The sequence below is a fragment of the Mustela erminea genome, chromosome 7, assembly GCF_009829155.1.
Source record: "Mustela erminea isolate mMusErm1 chromosome 7, mMusErm1.Pri, whole genome shotgun sequence".
NCBI classification, from domain to species: domain Eukaryota; kingdom Metazoa; phylum Chordata; class Mammalia; order Carnivora; family Mustelidae; genus Mustela; species Mustela erminea.
The window spans coordinates 91,309,882-91,332,490 of NC_045620.1; the positions used below are offsets into that span (position 1 = coordinate 91,309,882).

The following is a 22,609-nucleotide window of genomic DNA, read 5'->3' on the forward strand; positions in this document are numbered from 1 at the left end:
TGAAGAATCTCCATACTGTTTTCCATAGTGGCTGTATCAGTCACATTACCAACCAGTAGTGCACAAGGGTTACCTTCACTGTGTATCCTCACCAACATTTATCTCTTGGCTTTTTTTTTTTTTTAAGATTTTATTTATTTATTTGAGAGAGAGCACGAGCTGTGGGGAAGGGTGGAGGAAGAAGGTGAAGGAGTCTCCCCACAGAGCAGGGAGCCCTATGTGGGGCTCAGTCCCAGGACCCTGGGATCATGACCTGAGCTGAAGGCAGAGGCTTAACCGACGAAGCCACCCAGGTGCCCCTTTCACTTTTCTTTTTGATAATGGCTATTCTAACAGGTGTCAGGGAATAATAGCTCATGGTTTTCATGGAGCTAGAGGGTTGTGTTTTCCTGATAACTAGTGATGTTGAGCACCTTTTCATGTACCTGTTGGCCATTTGTGTGCATTCTTTGGAAAAATGTCTGTTCAATTCCTCTGCGCAATTTCATTTTTTAAATTTTTTTTTGAATTCCTGTTAGTTAACATACAGTGCAGTTCCAGTTTCAGGTGTACAAAATAGTGATTCAGCACCTCCGTACAACACCTGGTGCTCATCACAACAGGTGCACTTACCAATTTCCCTAACGTACCCAACCCGTTGCCTCCAACCACTTCCCTGCTGGCAACCATCAGTTTGTTCTTTATAGTTAAAAGTCTGCTTCTTGGTTTGCCCCTCTCACATCCCCCCACCCTTTGCATATTTGTTTTGTTTCTGAAATTCCACATGAGTGAGATCATATGGTATTTATTTGTCTCTAACAAGTATAATACTCCCTCTCCCTAGTTCCATCCATGTTATTGCAAATGTCAAGATTTCATTCTTTTTATGCTGAGTAATACTCTGTTATATGTATATATACACCACATGTTCTTTATCCATTCATCAATTGATGGACACTTAGGCTGTTTTCGTAATTTGGCTATTGTAGATAATGCTACTATAAACATCAGGGTGCATGTATCCCTTTGAATTATTGTTTTTATATTTTGGGGGATAAATACCCAGTAATACAATTGCTAGATGGTAGGGTAGTTCTATTTTTCACTTTTTGAGGAACCTCCATATGGTTTTCCACAGTGGCTGCACTAGTTTGCATTCTTACCAACAGTGCAAGAGGTTTCCCCTTTCTCCACATCCTCAGCAACATCTCTTATTTCTTCTGTTGTTGGCATTAGCCATTCTGACAAGTGTGAGGTGATCTCTCATAGTTGTGACTTGCATTTCTCTGATAATCAGTGATGTTGAGCACCTTTTCGTGTCTGTTGGCCATCCATAGGTCTTCTATGGAAAAATGTCTGTTCATATCTCCAGCCCATTGTTTAAATTTATTTTTTAAATTTATTTGACAGACAGAGATCACAAGTAGGCAGAGAGGCAGGCAAAGAGAGAGGAAGGGAAGCAGGCTCCCTGCTGAGCAGAGAGCCCAATGTGGGGCTCTGATCCCAGGACCCTGGGATCATGACCTGAGCCAAAAGCAGAGGCTTTAACCCACTGAGCTACCCAGACACCCCTCCAGCCCATTGTTTAATTGGGTTATTCATTTTGGGGGTGTCAATTTGTTTCTTTATTATCGAGTTTGTGTGAGTTCTTTATATATTTTGGATATTAATCCCGTATCAGTACATAGTTTGCAAATATATTCTTCCATTCTGTAAGTGGCCTTTTTATTTTGTTGATTGTCTCTTTTGATGTACAGAAGATTTTTTTGTTGACACAGTCCCACTTACTGAGTTTTGTTTTTGTTGCTTGTGCATTTGATGTCACATTAAAAAAGTCATTGCCAAGATTAATGTCAAGGAGTTTTTCCCATATGTTTTTCTCTAGTACTAATTTTCAGGTTTTATGTTTAACTCTTGCCCCATTTCAAATTAACGTTTGTGAGTGGTATAAGATACGGGTCCAGTTTCATTTTTCTGCACATGGTTATTCAGTTTTTTCAGGACTTTTCCTCATTGAGTATTCTTGGATCCCTTGTCAGATATTACTTGACTGTATTTGCAGGGAAATATTTCGGTGCTATCTATTCGGTTCATTTGTCTGTGTTTCTGTTTTGATTACTGTAACTTTGTAGTGTAGTTTAAAATCTTGAAGTGTGATGCCTCCAGTTTTGTTCTTATTCAAAATTTCTTTGGCTGTTTTGGGGTCTTTTATGGCCTCATACAAATGTTTTTTTAATTTAATTTCATTTTTTTCAGTGTTCCAAAATTCATCGTTTATGCACCATGCCTAGTGCTCCATGCAATACGTGCCCTCCATAATACCCACCACCAGGCTCATTCAACCCCCCTACTCCCCTCCCCTCCCAAACCCTCAGTTTGTTTCTCAGAGTCCACAGTGTTTTATGGTTTGTCTCCCCCTGCAATTTCCCCCAGCTCACTTCTCTCCATCTCCCATGTCTTCTGTGTTATTCCTTATGCTCCACAAGTAAGTGAAACCATATGATAATTGATTCTCTCTCTTGACTTATTTCACTGAGCATATCTCCTCCAGTCCCGTCCTTGTTGGGATTCATCCTTTCTGATGGAGGCTTAATACTCCATTGTATATATGTACCATATCTTCTTTATCCATTCGTCCATTGAAGGGCATCTTGGTTCTTTCCATAGTTTGGTGACTGTGGTCATTGCTGCTATGAACATTGGGGTACAGGTGGCCCTTCTTTTCACTGCATCTGTATCTTTGGGGTAAATGCCCAGTAGTGCAATTTCAGGGTAATAGGGTAACTCTATTTTTAATTTTTTGAGGAATCTCCACACTGTTTTCCAAAATGTTACACCAACTTGCATTCCCACCAACAGAGTAAGAGGGTTCCCCTTTCTCCACATCCTCTCCAACACTTGTTGTTTCCTGTCTTGTTAATTTTGGCCATTCTAACTGGTGTAAGGTAGAAGCTCAGTGTGGTTTTAATTTGAATCTCCCCGATGGCTAATGATGATGAACATTTTTTCATGTGTCTGATAGCCATTTGTATGTCTTCATTGGAGAAGTGTCTGTTCATGTCTTCTGCCCATTTTTTGATGTGATTATCTGTTTTGTGTGTGTGGAGTTTGAGGAGTTCTTTGTAGATCTTGGATACCAGCACTTTGTCTTTAGTGTCTTTTGCAAATATCTTCTCCCATTCCGTGGGTTGCCTCTTTGTTTTGTTGACTGTTTCCTTTGGTGTGCAGAAGCTTTTTATTTTGATGAAGTCCCAAAAGTTCGTTTTCGCTTTTGTTTCCTTTGCCGTTGGAGACATATCTTGAAAGCAGTTGCTGTGGCTGATATCGAAGAGGTTACTGCCTGTGTTCTCCTCTAGGATTTTGATAGATTCCTGCCTCATGTTAAGGTCTTTTATCCATTTCGAGTTTATCTTTGTGTATGGTGTAAGAGAATGGGCTCCATATAAATTTAAGAATTTTTTTTTCTCTTTGTGTGAAAAATGCTAGCGAGTGTTGATGGGGGGGATTACATTGACTCTATCAAGGGCTTTAGGTAGTGTGGACATTTTAACAATATTAATTCTTGTGCACGAACATAGGGCATCTTTCCATTTTTTTTCTGTGTGCCTCAGTTTCTTTTATCAAAGTCTTGCAGTTTTCAGGGTACAGATCTTTCAGGTCATCGATGATTAAGTTTGTTCCTAGGTATTTTATTGTTTTTGATACTAGTGTAAATCTGGGTTGTTAATTTTTTTTTCACATATCTTGTTGTTAGTGTATAGAAACACTAATCATTGGTGAAATATTTAAGATTTTCCATATATAAGATTATATTATTTATAAAAATATATAGTCTTACTACTTCTCTGATTAGGATGCCTTTTATTTCTTTTTCTTTCCTGGTTGCTCTAGCTAGGACTGTCAGTACTATGTTAATAAGAATGGTGAGAATGGTCACTTTTATCTTGTTCTTGACATTAAAGGGAATGCTTTTATCAGGCACCACTGAGGTTGATATAAGCTGAGGGTTTGTCATATATGACGTTTATTATGTTGAGGTACCCAATTTGTTGATAGTTTTTTATCATTAGTGAATGTTGTGTTTTGTCAAATGCCTTTCTTGATGTTTATCTTTCACTCTATTAATGTTGTATATCACATTTTTTTACCTGCTTATGTTGAACTGTCCTTGCCTCCCAGGGATAAATCCAAACTGATCATCGGGTAGGATTCTGTAAATGTACTGTTGTATTTGATTTGCTAATATTTTATTGGGGTTTTTATGTCTGTATTCAGGGATAGTGGTTTGTAGTTTTCTAGCAATGTCCTTACCTAGTTTTGGGTCAGGGTAATGCTCACCTCATAAAATGAATTTGGAAGTGTTCCTTCCTCTCCAATTTTTGGATGAGTTTCAGAAGGATTGGTGTTATTTCTTCTTTAAATGTTTGGTAGAATTCACCAATAAAACCTTCTGGTCCTGGACTTTTTTTTTTTGTTTGGAGGTTTTTGATTACTGATTCAATCTCCTTACTCATTATTTGTGTGTTCATGTTTCCTATTTCTTCATGATTCAGTCTTGGGAAGTTGTATGTTTCTAAGAATATATCTTTTTTTCCCCCTAGGTGCTCCAGTTTGTTGGTATATAATTGTTCCTAGTAGTTTCATGATTCTGTGTATTTCTTTGGTATCACCTGTGATGTCTTCTCTTTCATTGTTTATTTTATTCATTTGTGACTTTTCTTTTTTCCTTAGTCTGGTTAAAGATTTACAATTTTCTTTATCTTTTTGGGAAAAAAAACAGTTCTTAGTTTCATTATCTTTTCTGTTGTTTTTCTGAACTTTATTTCATTCATTTCTTCTCTGATCTTTGTTACTACCTTCCTTCTGAGTTTTTTCCTTGAGGTGTAAGTTAGGGTATTTGAGACCTTTCTCTTTTCCTTTCCTTTCCTTTCCTTTCCTTTTTTTCTTCCTCCCTTCTTTTCCTCTTCCTTTCCTTTCCTTTTCAGGAGAGAGAGAGTGTGCATGAGCAGGAGGGAGGGGCAGAGGGAAAGGGGGAAAGAGAATCTTAAGGTCAATTAATGGGGCTCAGTCTCACGACCCTGAGATCATGAACTGAACTGAAATCAAAAGTCATTTGCTTAACTTACTGAGTGAACCAGGTGCCTCAAGACCTTTCTTTTTTCTTAATATAGGCATTCATCACCATAAACCTCCCTCTTTGAACTGCTTTTGCTTCATCCCATTGATTTTTGTATATTGTGTTTCCATTTTCATTTGTTACAAAATATTTTTTTGCTTTCTCTTTTGATTTTTTTCTTTAACATATTGATTGTTCAGGACTATATTGTCTAATTTCCACGTATTTTAGAGATTTCCTGTTTTCCTGCTGGTATTAGTTTCTAGTTTCATATTATAGTGGTGGGAAAAGGTACTTGGCATGATTTCAGTCCTCTTAAATCTGCTAAGACTTGTTTTGTGACCTAATCATATTTGCTGTCCTGCAAAATGTTCTGTGTGTGCTTGATAAGAATGTGTGCTCAGGAGCTGTTGGATGGAATATTCTATATATGTCGGTTAAGTCCATTTGGTCTAAATTATAATTCAAGTCCAACATTTTCTCACCTAGAAGATCTATCCATTGTTGAATTGGGGTATTTAAAAACATAAAAGTGCAGGGGGCAAAATGATAGTGATTTTGTGTGTGATCAAACTTGTTATTATATAAAATAGGTTGTTAAAACTATAAGAAGTTTTATGTAAGCTTTATGGTAACCACAAGGCAAAAACATGGTAGATTCGTGAAAAATCTGAAGGGAATCAGAACATAATCTTTTCAAAAATCAACAATTCACAAAAGGCGGCAGCAAGAGAGGAAGAAATGAACAAGGAAACTGCAAATCAGCCAGAAAACAAATAATGAGATGGCATTAATTAAGTCTTTACCTATCAATAATTACTCTAAATATGCATGGATTGAATTCTCCAATTAAAAGACATAGAGTGACCGGATGAATTGGGGGAAAAAAAAAACCAACAACACGACCCAACAATATGCTGCCTACAAGAGACTCATTAGCTTAAAGACACACAGGTTTAAAGTGAAGAAATGGAAGAAGATACTCCGTGCAGGTGGTGACCAAAAGAGAGCAGGAGTAGCTGTATTTATACTTATATTGGACAAAATAGACGTTAAGCCAAAAGCAGTAACAAGAGACAAGGAAGGCCATTATGTAATAATGAAGGGGACAATTCATCAAGATTGTATAACAATTGTACTCCCAACATTGGAGTATCTAAGTGTATTAAGCAATTATTAAACATATCTGAAAGGAGAAATAGATAACAATACAATAATAGTAAGGGGCTTCGGTACCCTCTGTTGACCAGTGGAGAATAGTATTTAGAAACAAAGGTATAATACCAGATTGGCTCATTGTTACTAGGATGTCACTGCTTCTAGTAGTTACTCAAGCTAAGAATTATATGTATATATATATATTACTTCATACATATACCTACTTCTCTACTTATTCCTATCTCTATCAGTATGTGTGTATGTGTTTGTGTTTATCTGTATATTTAAGTATTTTTTATTATTTATTTATTTATTTTAAAAGATTTTAGGGCACCTAGGTGGCTCAATGGGTTAAAGCCTCTGCTTTCGGCTCAGGTCATGATCCTAGACTCCTGGGATCTAGCCCCGCATCGGACTGTCTACTCAGCGGGGAGCCTGCTTCCCTTCCTCTCTCTCTCTTTCTCCCTGCTTGTGATCTCTGTCAAATAAATAAATAAGATCTTTAAAAAATAATAAAATAAAGGATTTTATTTATTTGACAGATGGAGATTACAAGTAGGCAGAGAGGCAAGCAGGGCGGCAGGGGGAGAGGGGGGGAAGCAGGCTCCCTGCTGAGCAGAGAGCCCGATGAGCCCGATGAGCCCGATGAGCCCAATGCGGTGCTCGATCCCAGGACCCTGAGATCATGACCAGAGCGGAAGGCAGAGGCTTTAACCCACTGAGCCACCCCGGCGCCCCTTAAGTATTTTTTAAACCACTAGTCAGTATTGATACCCTCAACTGATCTAGAGCCACAGAGTTGATTCAAGCCTCTTACCCTTATTTTTTTTTTATTTATTTAAATTTTTAATTTTTTATAAACATATATTTTTATCCCCAGGGGTACAGGTCTGTGAATCACCAGGTTTACACACTTCACAGCACTCACCAAAGCACATACCCTCCCCAATGTCCATAATCCCACCCCTTACCCTTATTTTTAACTTACTTCTTCAGTGGTGATACACCTGGCTCTCATTATCTACAATATATTTACCCTTGTATTTAATTAGATAGTTTCGGAATTCCTAACCCATACTCTGGTGAAAAACATTTAGTCACTCAGGTGACTAGATGCTATAGTCAAAACATTGCTGACGTTCAGGAACTCGGCAAGGATGTCCATTATCACCACTGCTATTCAACATAGTACTAGAGGTCCTAGCCTCAGCAATCAGACAACAAAAGGAAATTAAAGGCATCCAAATCGGCAAAGAAGAAGTCAAATTATCACTCTTCGCAGATGATATGATACTATATGTGGAAAACCCAAAAGACTCCACTCCAAAACTGCTAGAACTTATACAGGAATTCAGTAAAGTGTCAGGATATAAAATCAATGCACAGAAATCAGTTGCATTTCTCTACACCAACAGCAAGACAGAAGAAAGAGAAATTAAGGAGTCAATCCCATTTACAATTGCACCCCAAACCATAAGATACCTAGGAATAAACCTAACCAAAGAGGCACAGAATCTATACTCAGAAAACTATAAAGTACTCATGAAAGAAATTGAGGAAGACACAAAGAAATGGAAAAATGTTCCATGCTCCTGGATTGGAAGAATAAATATCGTGAAAATGTCTATGCTACCTAAAGCAATCTACACATTTAATGCAATTCCTATCAAAGTACCATCCATCTTTTTCAAAGAAATGGAACAAATAATTCTAAAATTTATATGGAACCAGAAAAGACCTCGAATAGCCAAAGGGATATTGAAAAAGAAAGCCAACGTTGGTGGCATCACAATTCCGGACTTCAAGCTCTATTACAAAGCTGTCATCATCAAGACAGCATGGTACTGGCACAAAAACAGACACATAGATCAATGGAACAGAATAGAGAGCCCAGAAATAGACCCTCAACTCTACAGTCAACTAATCTTCGACAAAGCAGGAAAGAATGTCCAATGGAAAAAAGACAGCCTCTTCAATAAATGGTGCTGGGAAAATTGGACAGCCACATGCAGAAAAATGAAATTGGACCATTTCCTTACACCACACACGAAAATAGACTCAAAATGGATGAAGGACCTCAATGTGCGAAAGGAATCCATCAAAATCCTTGAGGAGAACACAGGCAGCAACCTCTTCGATCTCAGCCGCAGCAACATCTTCCTAGGAACAACGCCAAAGGCAAGGGAAGCAAGGGCAAAAATGAACTATTGGGATTTCATCAAGATCAAAAGCTTTTGCACAGCAAAGGAAACAGTTAACAAAATCAAAAGACAACTGACAGAATGGGAGAAGATATTTGCAAACGACATATCAGATAAAGGACTAGTGTCCAGAATCTATAAAGAACTTAGCAAACTCAACACCCAAAGAACAAATAATCCAATCAAGAAATGGGCAGAGGACATGAACAGACATTTCTGCAAAGAAGACATCCAGATGGCCAACAGACACATGAAAAAGTGCTCCATATCACTCGGCATCAGGGAAATACAAATCAAAACCACAATGAGATATCACCTCACACCAGTCAGAATGGCTAAAATCAACAAGTCAGGAAATGACAGATGCTGGCGAGGATGCGGAGAAAGGGGAACCCTCCTACACTGTTGGTGGGAATGCAAGCTGGTGCAGCCACTCTGGAAAACAGCATGGAGGTTCCTCAAAATATTGAAAATAGAACTGCCCTATGACCCAGCAATTGCACTATTAGGTATTTACCCTAAAGATACAAACGTAGTGATCCAAAGGGGCACATGCACCCGAATGTTTATAGCAGCAATGTCCACAATAGCCAAACTATGGAAAGAACCTAGATGTCCATCAACAGATGAATGGATCAAGAAGATGTGGTATATATACACAATGGAATACTATGCAGCCATCAAAAGAAATGAAATCTTGCCATTTGCGACAACATGGATGGAACTAGAGCGTATCATGCTTAGTGAAATAAGTCAAGCAGAGAAAGACAACTATCATATGATCTCCCTGATATGAGGAAGTGGTGATGCAACATGGGGGCTTAAGTGGGTAGGAGAAGAATCAATGAAACAAGATGGGATTGGGAGGGAGACAAACCATAAGTGACTCTTAATCTCACAAAACAAACTGAGGGTTGCTGGGGGGAGGGGGTTTGGGAGAAGGGGGTGGGATTATGGACATTGGGGAGGGTATGTGCTTTGGTGAGTGCTGTGAAGTGTGTAAACCTGGTGATTCACAGACCTGTACCCCTGGGGATAAAAATATGTTTATAAAAAATAAAAAATTAAAAAAAAACAAAAACATTGCTGACGTTTCTTAGGTCATGTTCTTTTTTTTTTTCTTTTCCTATACCCTTCTGTGATTCATTTATAATACAGTTATTATCATTTGTCACATCCTGCATTCTATCTTTGTTCTTACATCATGGTTCATTTTTAAAATTTACATAGTTTAAAACTTACATTTTGTGGTGTACAACTCTTACCAATTATGATAAATCCACCATCACAGTTCATACAGTGTTTTTCCATCAGTCCCCAAATTTCTACATGCCTTCTATTTATAGACAAATCCCTCCCTTGACACCTGGTAATTCCTGGTTTGTTCCTTCCTCTGGTTTTGCCTTCTATAGTGTCATATAAATGAAATAATAAATATGTAACAGCCTTTAGGTTTAGTTTCTTTTAGTTTGTAAAGCACATTTAAGATTCATCCCTCCTTTTTGTGAAGCAGATTTTTTGCTTTTTATTGCTTTATTGAAAGCAGTGATATTTTATTACTCCTTTATATTACAATTCTATTTTATAGATTACCGTAGTCTGTTTATCCATGCATTCACTCTTTGGAGTGATTGCACTTTGGGGTGATTACAGTTAGAGCAATAAACCTTTGTGTGCTAGTTTTTGTTTCTGTAGGGTAAATACTCAGGAGTGGGATTACTAAATCACGTGGTATATGTGTGTATTTAATCTTACAAGAACTGTTTATTTTTGCATTTCCACTAGCATTGATACGTGTTCCAGTTACTCTACATCTTTGCCAGCATGTGGTATTGTCCACATATTTTAGACATTTTTATGTGTGTACAGTGATAGTTCAACATGTTTTTCATTTGTATTTCCCTAATGGGTTTTCCTCATTTCATGTGATTTTTTTACCATCCTCTTTGGTGAAATGATTTTTTAATAGGGTTTTATTTTCTTACTGTTGAGTTCTGAGAGTTTTGGATAATGTGTTTTGGATATAAGATCTTTGCTGGATATGTTATTGGCAAATATCTTCTTGTAGTATGTGACTTATCTTTTCATCTACTCAGTGGGTCTTTCACAGAACAAAGTTTTTTTAAATTTCAATGAAGTCCAAGTTTACTCATTATTTTATGTCTCATGCAATTAGGTTGACAGTCCTTTTCTTTTAGTACTTTAAAAATAGTCTACTTCTGTCTGAATTTCATGGTTTCTGATGAGAAATCTACAGTTGTGGAATCATTATTCCCATATAAGCTAGAACAATGTATCGTTTTTCCCAGATTGCCTTTTCATTTGTTTTGCTTTGAGTCAGTTCATTATGATGTTTCTAGGCATGGATTTCTTTGGTGCATCATGTTTGGAGTTTGCTGAGCTCCTAAGGGTTTATAGTTTTCATCATATTTAGGGAGTTTTAGCCCTTATTTCTTCAAACATTTTTTCTTACCACATTCTTCCTCTTCTCTTTCTACATCTCCAAAGACACAAATGTTAAACCTTTTGGTATTATCTTGTAAGTCCCTGAAGTTCTCTTGATTTTTTTTTCCCCAATCTTTTTTATCCTCTGTTGTTCAGCCTAAATAATTTCTATTGATCTGTCTTGGAGTTCACTAAGTCTTTCCCCCAACATTTCCATTCTGCTGTTGAGCTCATCCAGTGAGTATTTTATTTCAGTTATATCATTTTTTAGTTTTAAAACATCTTCCATTTCTTCTCTAGATCTTCTCTTTCTCTGTATGTTCTGAGACCTGTCTTTCCATTTGTTTCAAGGGTATCCACCTTTACTTGTTGGAAGGATTTTATAATAGCTTCTTTAAAGTTTTTGTCAGATAGTTCTAACATTTCTTTCATCCTACATTGGTGTCTGTTGATTTTCTTTTCCCATGTGAGTTGAGATTGTTCTGGTTCTTCATATGCTGAGTAGTTATTGTTTGTATTTTTTAATATTTTGAAGTAACTAGTCATTTAAATCCTATAGAAAATTTTGATATTTTTGTTTAACTGGGCAATCAACACATTCACATTCATATTACAAATTCTTACCTGCCTTCTGTGGGTTATAGTTCCATGTGAGTTCAGTTTTCAAAGTTTTTGCACTACTGTTCAGATCTGACCTGTGGCCAGTCTGAGACTTGGTATGAGTCTGTCTCATACTTCTGTGCTCAAAGTTTAGGTATGCTGTTTAGGTTCAGATCCACACACACAAATGGCTCAGGGATAGGCCCAGGAGTTTATAACATACGTTAAGGAGTTTCTTTTCTCTTTACAGTTTTTCCTTTAGCTCCCCTTTCCTGGCTCTCAGGACAGAAAGCAGGAGCTTAATTTACTCCTCTCTCCTGTGTACTTTGTGTCAGTTGTAGGTGGCTTAGCACAGAGGGAACCAAACCTCCTCTGTTGGAAGAGGAAAGTTTTCCTTCTGTAATTTGTGTTATTGAGAGTCATTTTCTTAGATATTCCAGCACCATTTTTGAAATTTTGTTTCCTTTTTGAATTTAATTATAACCTTTGTCAGAAGTCAGTTATGTGTGGGTAAAAATAATTTTACTCTGTTCCTCTAATATATCTATTTTTATAGTAATACCATGATGTCTTTTTTTTAACCACGATTTCTTGATTACTATAGCTTGATATTAAGTCTTGAAATCAGGTTATGTCCTCCTCCAACCTTGTGTTTATTTTCAACATTACTTTTGCTACTATAAGTCCTTTGCATTTCAATATAAATTTTAGAAAAAGCTTCCTAATTTGTATGTTAAAGCTTCTTGCGATTTTGTTTAGTATTGAATTGAATCTATAGATCATTTTATGAATGATTGATATCTTAAGAATATTGAGTCCCACACATGAATAGTTTTTCCCTCTTATTAATGCCTCTCAGTAAAAAGTAATTTCCAGTGTTTAGATCTTGCACATCTTTTGTTAAATTTAATTCTAAATACTTGTGTTTTTTAATACTATTGTATATGGTGTTTCAGAATTTATATTTTCTAGTTATTTGTTGCTTGTATATAGAAATACTGTTGTCAAGCCAATTTATATATGTCAACAAGTTACTTTTCATTTTTAATTTTTTACTTGTTGGATCAGAGCTATGGGGTAATTGAGGGCAATGGATTCTGAGATCACAGAGAATTTAAGTAAGCTAATATTTCCGTGGTTAAGTTGAGGCATACCTGCTGTTCTCTATTTTATATTCTGTAACTCCCTTAAGATTTAGGGAGTGTCTTAACTAAATTTAATGAGATCTGCAAGTATGGTATTTATTCTTAGTAGACAATCTTATTGTCAGGGAACAAGCAGAGTAGTTTTACTTCTTCCTTTTTAATCTTCATGGGTTTATTTCTTTTTCTTGCCTAATGCACTGGCAAGGACATTCAATATAATATTAAGTAGAAGTAGTAAGAGTAGACATCTTGCCTTCTTCTCTGTTTTGGGAGCAGGGGGAATAAGGTTCGTTTTTCTCAAGTGTGATAGTACCTGTAGATTTTGAAAAAAGACTTCTTTACTTATTTGAGAGAGACAATGGAGGAGGGGCAGAGGAAAAAGGGGAGAGAGTCCTAAGAGGAGTGCAGAGCCCAGAGTGGGGTCCATCTCACCACCAAGAGATCACATTCTGAACCAAAACCAAGAGTTTCGACCGCCGCCACCTGGGCACCCCTAATAGATGATGCCCTTTATCAGATTAAAGATTTTCTCTTTTATTGTCTACTGTGAGTTTTTGTCATGAGTGGGTATTGAATTTTGTCAAATGCTTTTCCTGCTTTGTTGAGGTAATCATAGGTATTTTCTTTTTTAAAAATCAGTGTGGTAAATTACACTGATTAGATTTTGAATGTTAAATTTATCTTGTGTTATTGGGATAAACTTGCTTGCTTATGACATATTGTCCTTTTTTACATTTATTACTGATTATAGTTTGCTAATATTGGTCTATAATCTTTTTGAAGTGTCCTGATATCAGTTATGGTGGCTTCAAAGAAGAACTGGGAAATAGTCATTCTTTTATCATTGTCTGAAAGAGCTTGTGTTAGATAGGTATTATTTGATTTAAATCTACCATATCACATTTTGCTTTCTATTTGTGTCATATAGATTTTGTCCATTCTTTCCTGCCATCTTTTTTTTTAATTTACCCTGCATCTTTTATTATTTGCCTTATTCTTCTTATAGGCCTTTTATATACATTCTTTATTTTTAATAAAGAAATGGGATGATTCCTGCCCCAAATTTGGTTCAGATATGTCAGCTATGACATTTCTCATACTATGAGAATTTGAGAAGAAGTTTATTACTCACACAGGAACTTTTAGGATGAGCTGGATGAATACAAACAGGTCCTGGCTAGCTTTGGCAAAGCAGAGTGAGTGGATTGGGCTTATAGTGGCTAGGAAGTAGAACTACGAAAAGGGTTCTATGTGTGGGAGGTTAAAATTTTTTTTGGTGCCAAAGAAGGAGGTACTCACATTCAGACTTTCTTACCAGCCTGTCCAGATGTAGGGCCAAAGGCAATGCTTAAAAAGAAGTCATTAGTGAAACATCAAAAATGGAATCAGACTTTATTACAGTTGTAGAGATTACCCTAATCATCTTAATTTATGTATTATCCTTTGTTGCTAGACACAATTTACCCAGTATTTCATTTAGGATTTTTACATCTATGTTCATGGGGGATATTCACCTATAATTTTGTAATATCTTTGTCTGGTTTTGGTATGAGCATTAGGTTGACCTCATAAATATATTAGAGGATACTCTGAAAGAGTTTGTGTAAGATTAATATTCTCTCTTTCTTAGGTATTTGGCAGAATTCACCAGTGAAGCCATTGTGGCCTTGAATTTTTAGTACAGATTCAATGTAATAGATAAGACTGTGCAGATTTTCTTTTTTTTCTGATGTCAACTTTGAAAGTGTTTTTCAATAATTTTTTTTCTATTCTAACTTGTCAGAATTTGTTGATATGAGTTATTTTCATATCTTCTTATCCTTCCAATTTCTGAATCTTTAGTGAAATTAGCTTTTTTATGTCTGATATCAGTGATTTTTGTTTTCTCTTTTTTTACTTGCTTGATTTTTCTAGGGGTTAAGTCATTTGGGTTTTGTTGACCCTCTAGTGTGTGTTTTCTGTTTTTAAGGTTTCAGCTTATATATTTATTTTTTTCCTTCTGTTTGGGGGTTTTAACTTGATGGTCTTTTTCTACATTTCTGAAAATAAGTACTCAATTTTTTTTTCATGTTCATTAACATTTAGCCTTTTTTTGATATAAACAGATTTTTATGTAGTTTCTCATCACCGTCTTTGCTCTAAATATTTTCTCATTTCTGTTACAATTTGTTGTTATTGTTCTATGGGCTATGTAGAGATGTGTTTCTTAATTTCCAATTATATGAGAACTTTCTAATTATTATTTATTTCAAGTTAATTCTATTGTGGTCATTGAGATTATATTCTAAATGATTTCGACATATTTAAATTTCTTAGAATTGCTTCACTTTACAATATATTTTTATTTTGATCAATGCACAGTTGAAGGGAGTATGTATTCTGCAGTTCCTGAATGTAATATCTATACATGTCAATTTGGTCCAGTTGATCAAGTGTTATGTTGAAATCTTCATTTTTACTGAATTTTTGTCTGCTTGTTTAATCAGCATTTGAGAATATTATGTTAATATCTCCTTTGTTTTCCTTAACTATTTGGGAGTAAGTTGTTGACATACTGCCCCATCACTGTATCATTTCCTGTAAAAAGAACATATTCCTACATAACCCCAATAAAGCCATGAAAATCAGGAAATCAATATCAGTGCTCCATTACAGACACTATTCAGGTTTTCTGGTGGTTCTAGTAAGGATTTTTATAATAAAAGTAGGCAGTTAAAAATCACATGTTGCATTTAGTTGTTAGGACTCCAATTTCCTTTGGTCTGGAACATTTCTTTAGTCTTTCTTTGACTTTCTTGACCTTCTGAAGATAACAGTTCATTTACTTTGTAGAATTTTTCTCAATTTGGGTTTCTCTGATGTTTATCATGATTAGGTTTGGGTTAGGACTATCACAGAAGTGACACTGAATTCTCATCATAGTTATCAGATGTTGCACAATTTTTGTTTGTCCCACTGCTGACTGTTACGACATTAATTACTTCAGGTTATGGCTGCTAAGTTCCTTCACTGGGAAGTTACTCTTTTTCCCTTTGTAATTACATATTTTGTGGGAAGTATTTTGAAATTATGTAAATATCTTACACCTTTGCAGGTTTGGGTTTATTATATCCATACAGAATCATGCTTTCTTATTTCATTCATGGGTCTATTACGTTTTTCTTCACTTTTTACTTTAAAAATATATAGACTCACAAGAGATTACAAAAATAGTTTAGAGTCCCAGGTTCCCATCACTCAACTTCTCTTACACAATATCTTATGTAACTTCAGTACATTATCAAAACCAGGAAATTTACATGATACAATACAGATAACTAGACTATAGACCTTCAAGAGATATCACCAGTTTTTGCATGCAATTGGTTTTTTAAAAATATATATGTGTATAATTATATGAAATTTAATCACATAGATTTATGTAAATACTACCATAATCAAGATACAGAGGTGTTCTGTCATCACAAAGGAATTCCTTGTACCTGTCCCTTTCTAATCACACTCCTTCTCTCTGACCCTGCCTTCTTTAACCCTTGGAAAACAGTGATATGTTTTTCTAAGTATGATTTTGTCATTTTGAGAATGTTCTATAAATGGAATCATATATAGCATGTAACCTTTGGGATTAACTCTTTTTACTCAGCCTAATGACCTGGAGATTAATCTGAATTATTATATGTATCAATAGTTATTTTTTTTAATTGCTAAGTAGTATTCTAATGTATGAATATATCACAGTTTATCCTGTAAAGGACATTTGTATTGTTGCCAGTTTTTTTACTATTAGGAATATAACTGCTGTGAACATTCAGGTTCCCTGTTTCTCTAGAGTGGGGCACCCACTCTAGAGACACCTTCTTCATTCTGTTTGGGATCAGTCCACATGCCAAGCTGGACCTGCCTTTCCATGGAAACCTTTCCCATCCTTATTAGGCTCTGTTATTTTATATCAGGCCACGCCTCCAGATTCTCTCCTTGCCCTTATTAGATTATGATACCTTGTATTAGGCTGCTCTTTTACTTGGTTTTGTTGTTGTTGTTGTTTTGTTTTACTCTTTTACTCCTTACACTAAAGAGGCTCTGTTACCTTACTCTGGGTACTTGTTGCCTTACCCCATATAGGTGCCTAATTTATTCTCTCCACTCTGTCTAGTGGGACTTGGTTTGTTATTGGTGCCATGACTATGAAGGAGCACTCCACTTTTCATTCAGGAAAGAAAAGATAAAAGGATGGGGAAAATAAGGCAGGAGGAGGAGAAAAAGAAAAAATGCTTATTTTTTATTAGGATTTCCTTAGTATATCTTTTTCTATCCTTTTACTTTCAATATATCTGTCACCTTATGCTAAAGTGTATCTCGTGAATAGCATATAGTTTGGTTTTATTTATTTTTATCTTGTCAATATTTGTATTTTAATTGGGATATTTAGGTCATTTATATTCAATATAGTCATTGAAATGATTGTGTTAAGGTTTGCCGTTTTGCTGTTCATTTGTTTGTTTTCCCTGTCCTTTATTATTTCAATTATTTTTATTTCATGTTCTCTCCTTTGTTGGATTTTTTAAAAGATCTATTTATTTATTTATTTATTTGAGAGAAAGACATAATGAGAGAGTACACAAGTAGGGAAGAGGTGCCCCTGTTGCATTTTTTATTGTACTTTTTTCTGTTACTCTTTTAGTGATTATTCTAACGATGATACTTTACAATTCATTTTAAATTAGTATTCTTTCTACTTCATGAACAATGAGGACTCTTTAGGAGTGCGTAGGTGGCTCAGTCATTTAAGCATCTACCCTCAGCTCAGGTCATGATATCAAGGTCCTGGGATTGAGCCTCACGTCAAGGTTCCAGAGCTCAGTAGGGAGTCTGCTTCTCTTTCTCTCTCTCTCAAATAAATAAATGAAATTTTTTTGAAGAGTCTTTTTTTTTTTTTTTTTTTTTTTTTAAAGAGAAAGAGAGAGTGTCTGGGTGGGAGTGGGGAAGGGCAGAGGGAGAGGGAGAGGGAGACAGAGAGACAGAATCTTAAGCAGGCTCCTCGTCCAGTACAGAACCCATGCAGGGCTCATTCTTGCAGCCCTGAGATCATACCTGAGCTGAAATCAAAGAGCTGGCTGCTCAACAGACTGAGCCACCCAGTGCCCCGAATAATTAAATACGCTTGTAACAGTTTAGCTCCATTTGCCTCCTCCTGCTTTTGTTCATGTGTTTATTTTCTACATTTTTATAAATCACCACAAGACATTGTTGCTTATTTTCTTTCATGTGAAATATAGAACATACAAGTATATATAAAAAGGTGCATCTGTATGAGTGTATATGAATACGTACTTGTGTATGTTACACACACACACACACACACAGACATAAGTATTTTCATTCTTTCCTGTAGTTCTGTACCATGTTGGATTGTTTTATTTGAGCCTAGAAAGTTTTTAGTATTTCTTGAGGTCTGCTGGGGACGTGTTCTGTTATTTTTTAAATTTTTTCTGTATTTGATTCTAAAAGGTAGATTCCAATTTTTTTGAGAAGCCCTGTATTTTTATCTGTTATTCCCCATAATTTGATCTTCTAATATATTCACAGTCATTTTAAAGTTCTTCTTTCTGCACTAATTCCAATATCTTGAATCCTCTGTAAAACAGTTCTTGTTTTTTCTCTCAGTTTTTAGTCACGTTTTTCTGCTTGATAAATTTTGTAATTTTTGATTATGTAATAAATGTTGTGAATTTGAAAAATCATAGGGACTGAGGATGCTGTTACTTTCCAGCCAGAGGATTTGCCTATTCCTCTGATCATATATAGTGGCTGATCACTTTAGTCATGTCAGGAATTTTCCTGGGTCAGCACTGGGGTGCAGTGCAGTGACTCATTAAATTTTTTTTCTTTTTTTTTTTTTTTAAGATTTATTTATTTATTTGACAGAAAGAGAGAGAAAGCGAGAGTACAAGTAGGGGGAGCAACAGGCAGAGGGTGAGGGAGAAGCAGGCTCCTGCTGAGCAGTGAGCGGATGGGGGGCTCAATCCCAGGACCCTGGGATCATGACCTGAGCTGAAGGCAGAGGCTTAACGACTGAGCCACCCAGGTGTCCCAACTCATTATACTTTTGATTTTTCCGGATCTGTGGCCTCCCTGGATTTTTTCTTTAAGCCTGACAGATCTTTAACTCTTCAGTAAGTAAATACAGCAAGATGTTCAGTTTAGTCTCTCAGGTGTTCGAGTTCAGCTCTTTCAACTCTCAGCTCTTGCAACTTCAGAATATGGCAAATGTAAGGGGAGTCCAGCTATGTATTTGTTGTAGTTACACTTTCTTTTTTTTTTTTTTTTTCAAGATTTATTTATTCATTTATTTGACAGACCGAGATCACAAGTAGGCAGAGAGGCAGGCAGAGACAGAGGAGGAAGCAGGCTCCCTGCTGAGCAAACAGCCTGATGCTCAATCCCAGGAACCTGGGATCATGACCTGAGCCGAAGGCAGAGGCCCTAACCCACTGAGCCACCCAGGTGCCCCTGTAGTTACACTTTCTTAATAGACATTTGTCTCATAAGAACTCAAACATTGAGATGATTTTACTTTTCCTGGCTCAGCCCCCTTGTTGGGGGTGGCACTTCTGGGTTTTTATTGTCAGTCTGGAATATGTCCTAAGGTTTGAAAGTTCTCTCCCTCAGGCAGTAATTATTTAGCTTCCTGCTTTATTGAGAGGTTCAGAATCTGGCAGATGTCTTGAGGAGGAGACCTGATGTTTGTTACAGGCACCTCTGTCTAGTGGGACTTGGTTTGTTATTGGTGCCATGACTATGAAGGAGATTTCACTCCACTTTTCTGATTTAGCTTTCCGTTCTCCCATACCATCCTGATACTAAAAAAGTGTCCTGTGGGGAAAATTGGCTGGCATTCTGCTAGATTTCACCTCATCATGCCAGCCCAGGAGTAATTTCTCTTTCCCAGTGGAGTATGTCTGCCTATACTCTGTCCCTGCCCATAATCTCCAAAATGCCCCTCTCTAGCTTATTAGATAATACTGTTTCCTGATGCTTCCATAACTTTTCTAATACAAAAAAAGTAGTAGATTTTTTTAAAAATTTCTTTTCAGCTTAACAGAATTCATTGTTTTTGCACCATACCCAGTGCTCCATGCAATACATGCCCTTCATAATACCTACCACCTGGCTCCACCCCTTCAAAACCCTCAGATTGTTTTTCTGAAAAGTAGTAGATTTTTAAAAAATTTTATCTCCTGTCAACTTTCCTAAAAACTTACTTATATTCTAATGAGTTATGTTTAGATTGTTTTGGACTTTCTGTGTACCTAATTATGTCAAATATGAACAATGACAATATTATTTCTTCCTTTGTTATCCTTCTGTCTCTCATTTCTTTTTCCTGACTTACTGCTAATGCCATTTAAGACCTTTACTAAAGTTGAACAGAAATGGTAAGAATTGGCATCCTTATTTTGTTCCTAATCTCACAGTGAACATTTTCTTCATTTCAGTATAAATAGGATGGTTGCTCTAAAGTTTTTTGTGGTTTCCCTTTGCTTTGAGTTTTTATCTAAGTAATTACTGAGTTTTATCAATATATTTGTATTGATATATTTGTATATATCAATATATATGTATATATATCTATATAGATATATCAATATATTTGTATTTATATTTGACTATATTTATATGGTCATATGCATTTTCTCATTTATTTTATTGATGTGGTGAATCATATTGATTGATTCTTGAGTGTTAACTCACCTTGCATTCCAGGAGTAAACCATCTTGGTAGGAATTCACGTACATCCATTTAGTTTTGGATTTTGTTTATGATTTTGTTTGGATTTGGTTTAGGATTCTTGATTTTATACCCATAAAGGAGATTGGCCTATTATTTTCTTTTCTCCTAATTGTCCTTTTCAATTAGTGAAGGCAGAAGGTAGAAATTCAGAAGCCTTCTCTTTTTTTTTTTTCCTTAATATTTTATTTATTTGTTTGACAGAGAGATCACAGGTAAGCACAGAGGCAGTCAGAGAGAGGGGGAAAGCATGCGGGACTCAATCCCAGGACTCTGAGACCATGACCTGAGCTGAAGGCAGAGGCTTAACCCACTGAGCTACCCAGGTGCCCCAGAAGTTCTTCTCACTATTACTCCAAAATAATACAATATTACTCTGTTTTTAAAAGAATAACTTTTTATTTCTTATTTTCAAAAAATATTAATTTGAGAGAGAGAGTGAGTATCTGTGTGAGCAGGGGAAGGGGCAGAGGGAAGAGGGAGAAAGAGAGAGACTCCTAAGCAGACTCTCCACTGAGTGCAGGGCTCAATCACATGACTCTGAGATCATGACCTGAGCTGAAATCAAGAGTCAGACACTTAACTGACTGAGCCAGTCAGGTACCTCAATAACTTGTTATTTTTGAGCAATTTTAGACCACAGAAAAGATACAAACATAATAGAGTATAATATATATTATATATAATATTATTAGTTATATTATTATTATATTATATAATAATATAATAATTGTTATTATTATTATGTATAGTAATCTTACATTACTATAATGTACATTTGTCAGAATTAAGAAGCCAACTTTGTACATTACTATTAACTACACTCCAGATTTTATTTATGTTTCACATTTTTTCCATCAATAACTTTTTTTTTTTGTTCCAGGACCCAGTGCATATCACATTCCCTTTGGTTAGCTATTGTATATCTTTCGTCTCCTCTTGTCAATGGCAGTTCCTCATTTCCTTATTTTTCATGATTTTGAGTTTTGAGGAACATTGGTCAATCTGAGTTTAGATTGTTTTTTGCATGATTAGATGGAATTATGGGTTATGAAAAAAATACCATAAAAGGGTACCCATGTTTTCACATCCCAGCAGAGAGTATGTGACATCCACACAACACTGGTGATGACTTGAATAATATGGTGTTTGTTAGGTTTCTCTACTGTAAAGTTACTATTTATCACTTTTTATTACTCTGTTCTTTGGAATCCAGTTAATAAGTCCAGCCCATACTCAGGGAAGAAGGGAAAGATTAATCTTCACCTCCTTGGATGAGGAGGTATCTGCATATATTTTTTGGAAATTCTTCTGTAAAGAAGATTTGTATTCTCTTATTTTAAAAATCATTTATTTACTCTATTCTGTTTTCGTATTAATTCTCTAAAATATTAGTACATAATTACAATCTTAAATACCTCTGGTTCCCCCACTGACAATAAGCTTCTTGAAGCAAGTCTCTATTTTTGTACACTCTATGCATTTAGCACAGTCCCTTAATTTATTGTAGATGTCTAGTAATTTTTAAAAAATGATTATATTTTTACTTCAACTGGAAAGTACCATTTCCTAAATTGTACAGTAGCATTCTAAGTTGAAATTTAAAATAGATTTTTAAATGAATAAAGAAAACTCATGCATGATTTCATTGTAAGTATTTAAGGTAGCAAAGGGTACTGCTGAAATACTTAGCCATTTGAGGTTGATGTATCTCCACATAATGTTCCTTGAATCTGCCTTTGGAAAGAGATTACAGTATTCGGTAAGCCACAGATATTACCTTCTGTGTCTTTTCTCCTTTTTGTTCAGACCATCAGAGGAGATTAAGACCCCATTTTCTGCTTTTCCTGGAAAATTGTCATCTGATGCAGTCACTCAGATAACAACAGAAAGTCCAGGAAAAACCATGTTCTCATCTGAGATTTTTATTAATGGTGATGATCGTGGACTTGAAATTCCAGAGCCCAGTACCCCAAAGGTGGGCAAAGTTCCTGTCAAATTTGCTTCATCATCTTCAGGCCAACAGATTACTACTCATCCTCATGGCACAGATGGTAAGAGAATGTGATTACATTTTAGGTCATATTACCAACTTCTATATGAAATGATCTCAGAAATTTGTGAGGGGGTCTTTGAAGTAAAAAAAATCCAATGTTATTTATTTATTTATATTTTT

The 22,609-nt window shown here is 35.8% G+C and overlaps 1 protein-coding gene across 8 annotated transcripts in view; it reads left to right on the forward strand.

Moving 5' to 3' along the window:
* Positions 1-22,609, forward strand: part of ALMS1 (ALMS1 centrosome and basal body associated protein) — a 202,152-nt gene that overhangs the window by 103,092 nt on the left and 76,451 nt on the right. For all 8 annotated transcript variants that reach the window (XM_032352471.1, XM_032352467.1, XM_032352468.1 and 5 more), the window contains one exon: positions 22,243-22,487. In XM_032352471.1, the coding sequence (XP_032208362.1) occupies positions 22,243-22,487 (245 nt within the window). The remainder of the gene's footprint in view (positions 1-22,242; positions 22,488-22,609) is intronic.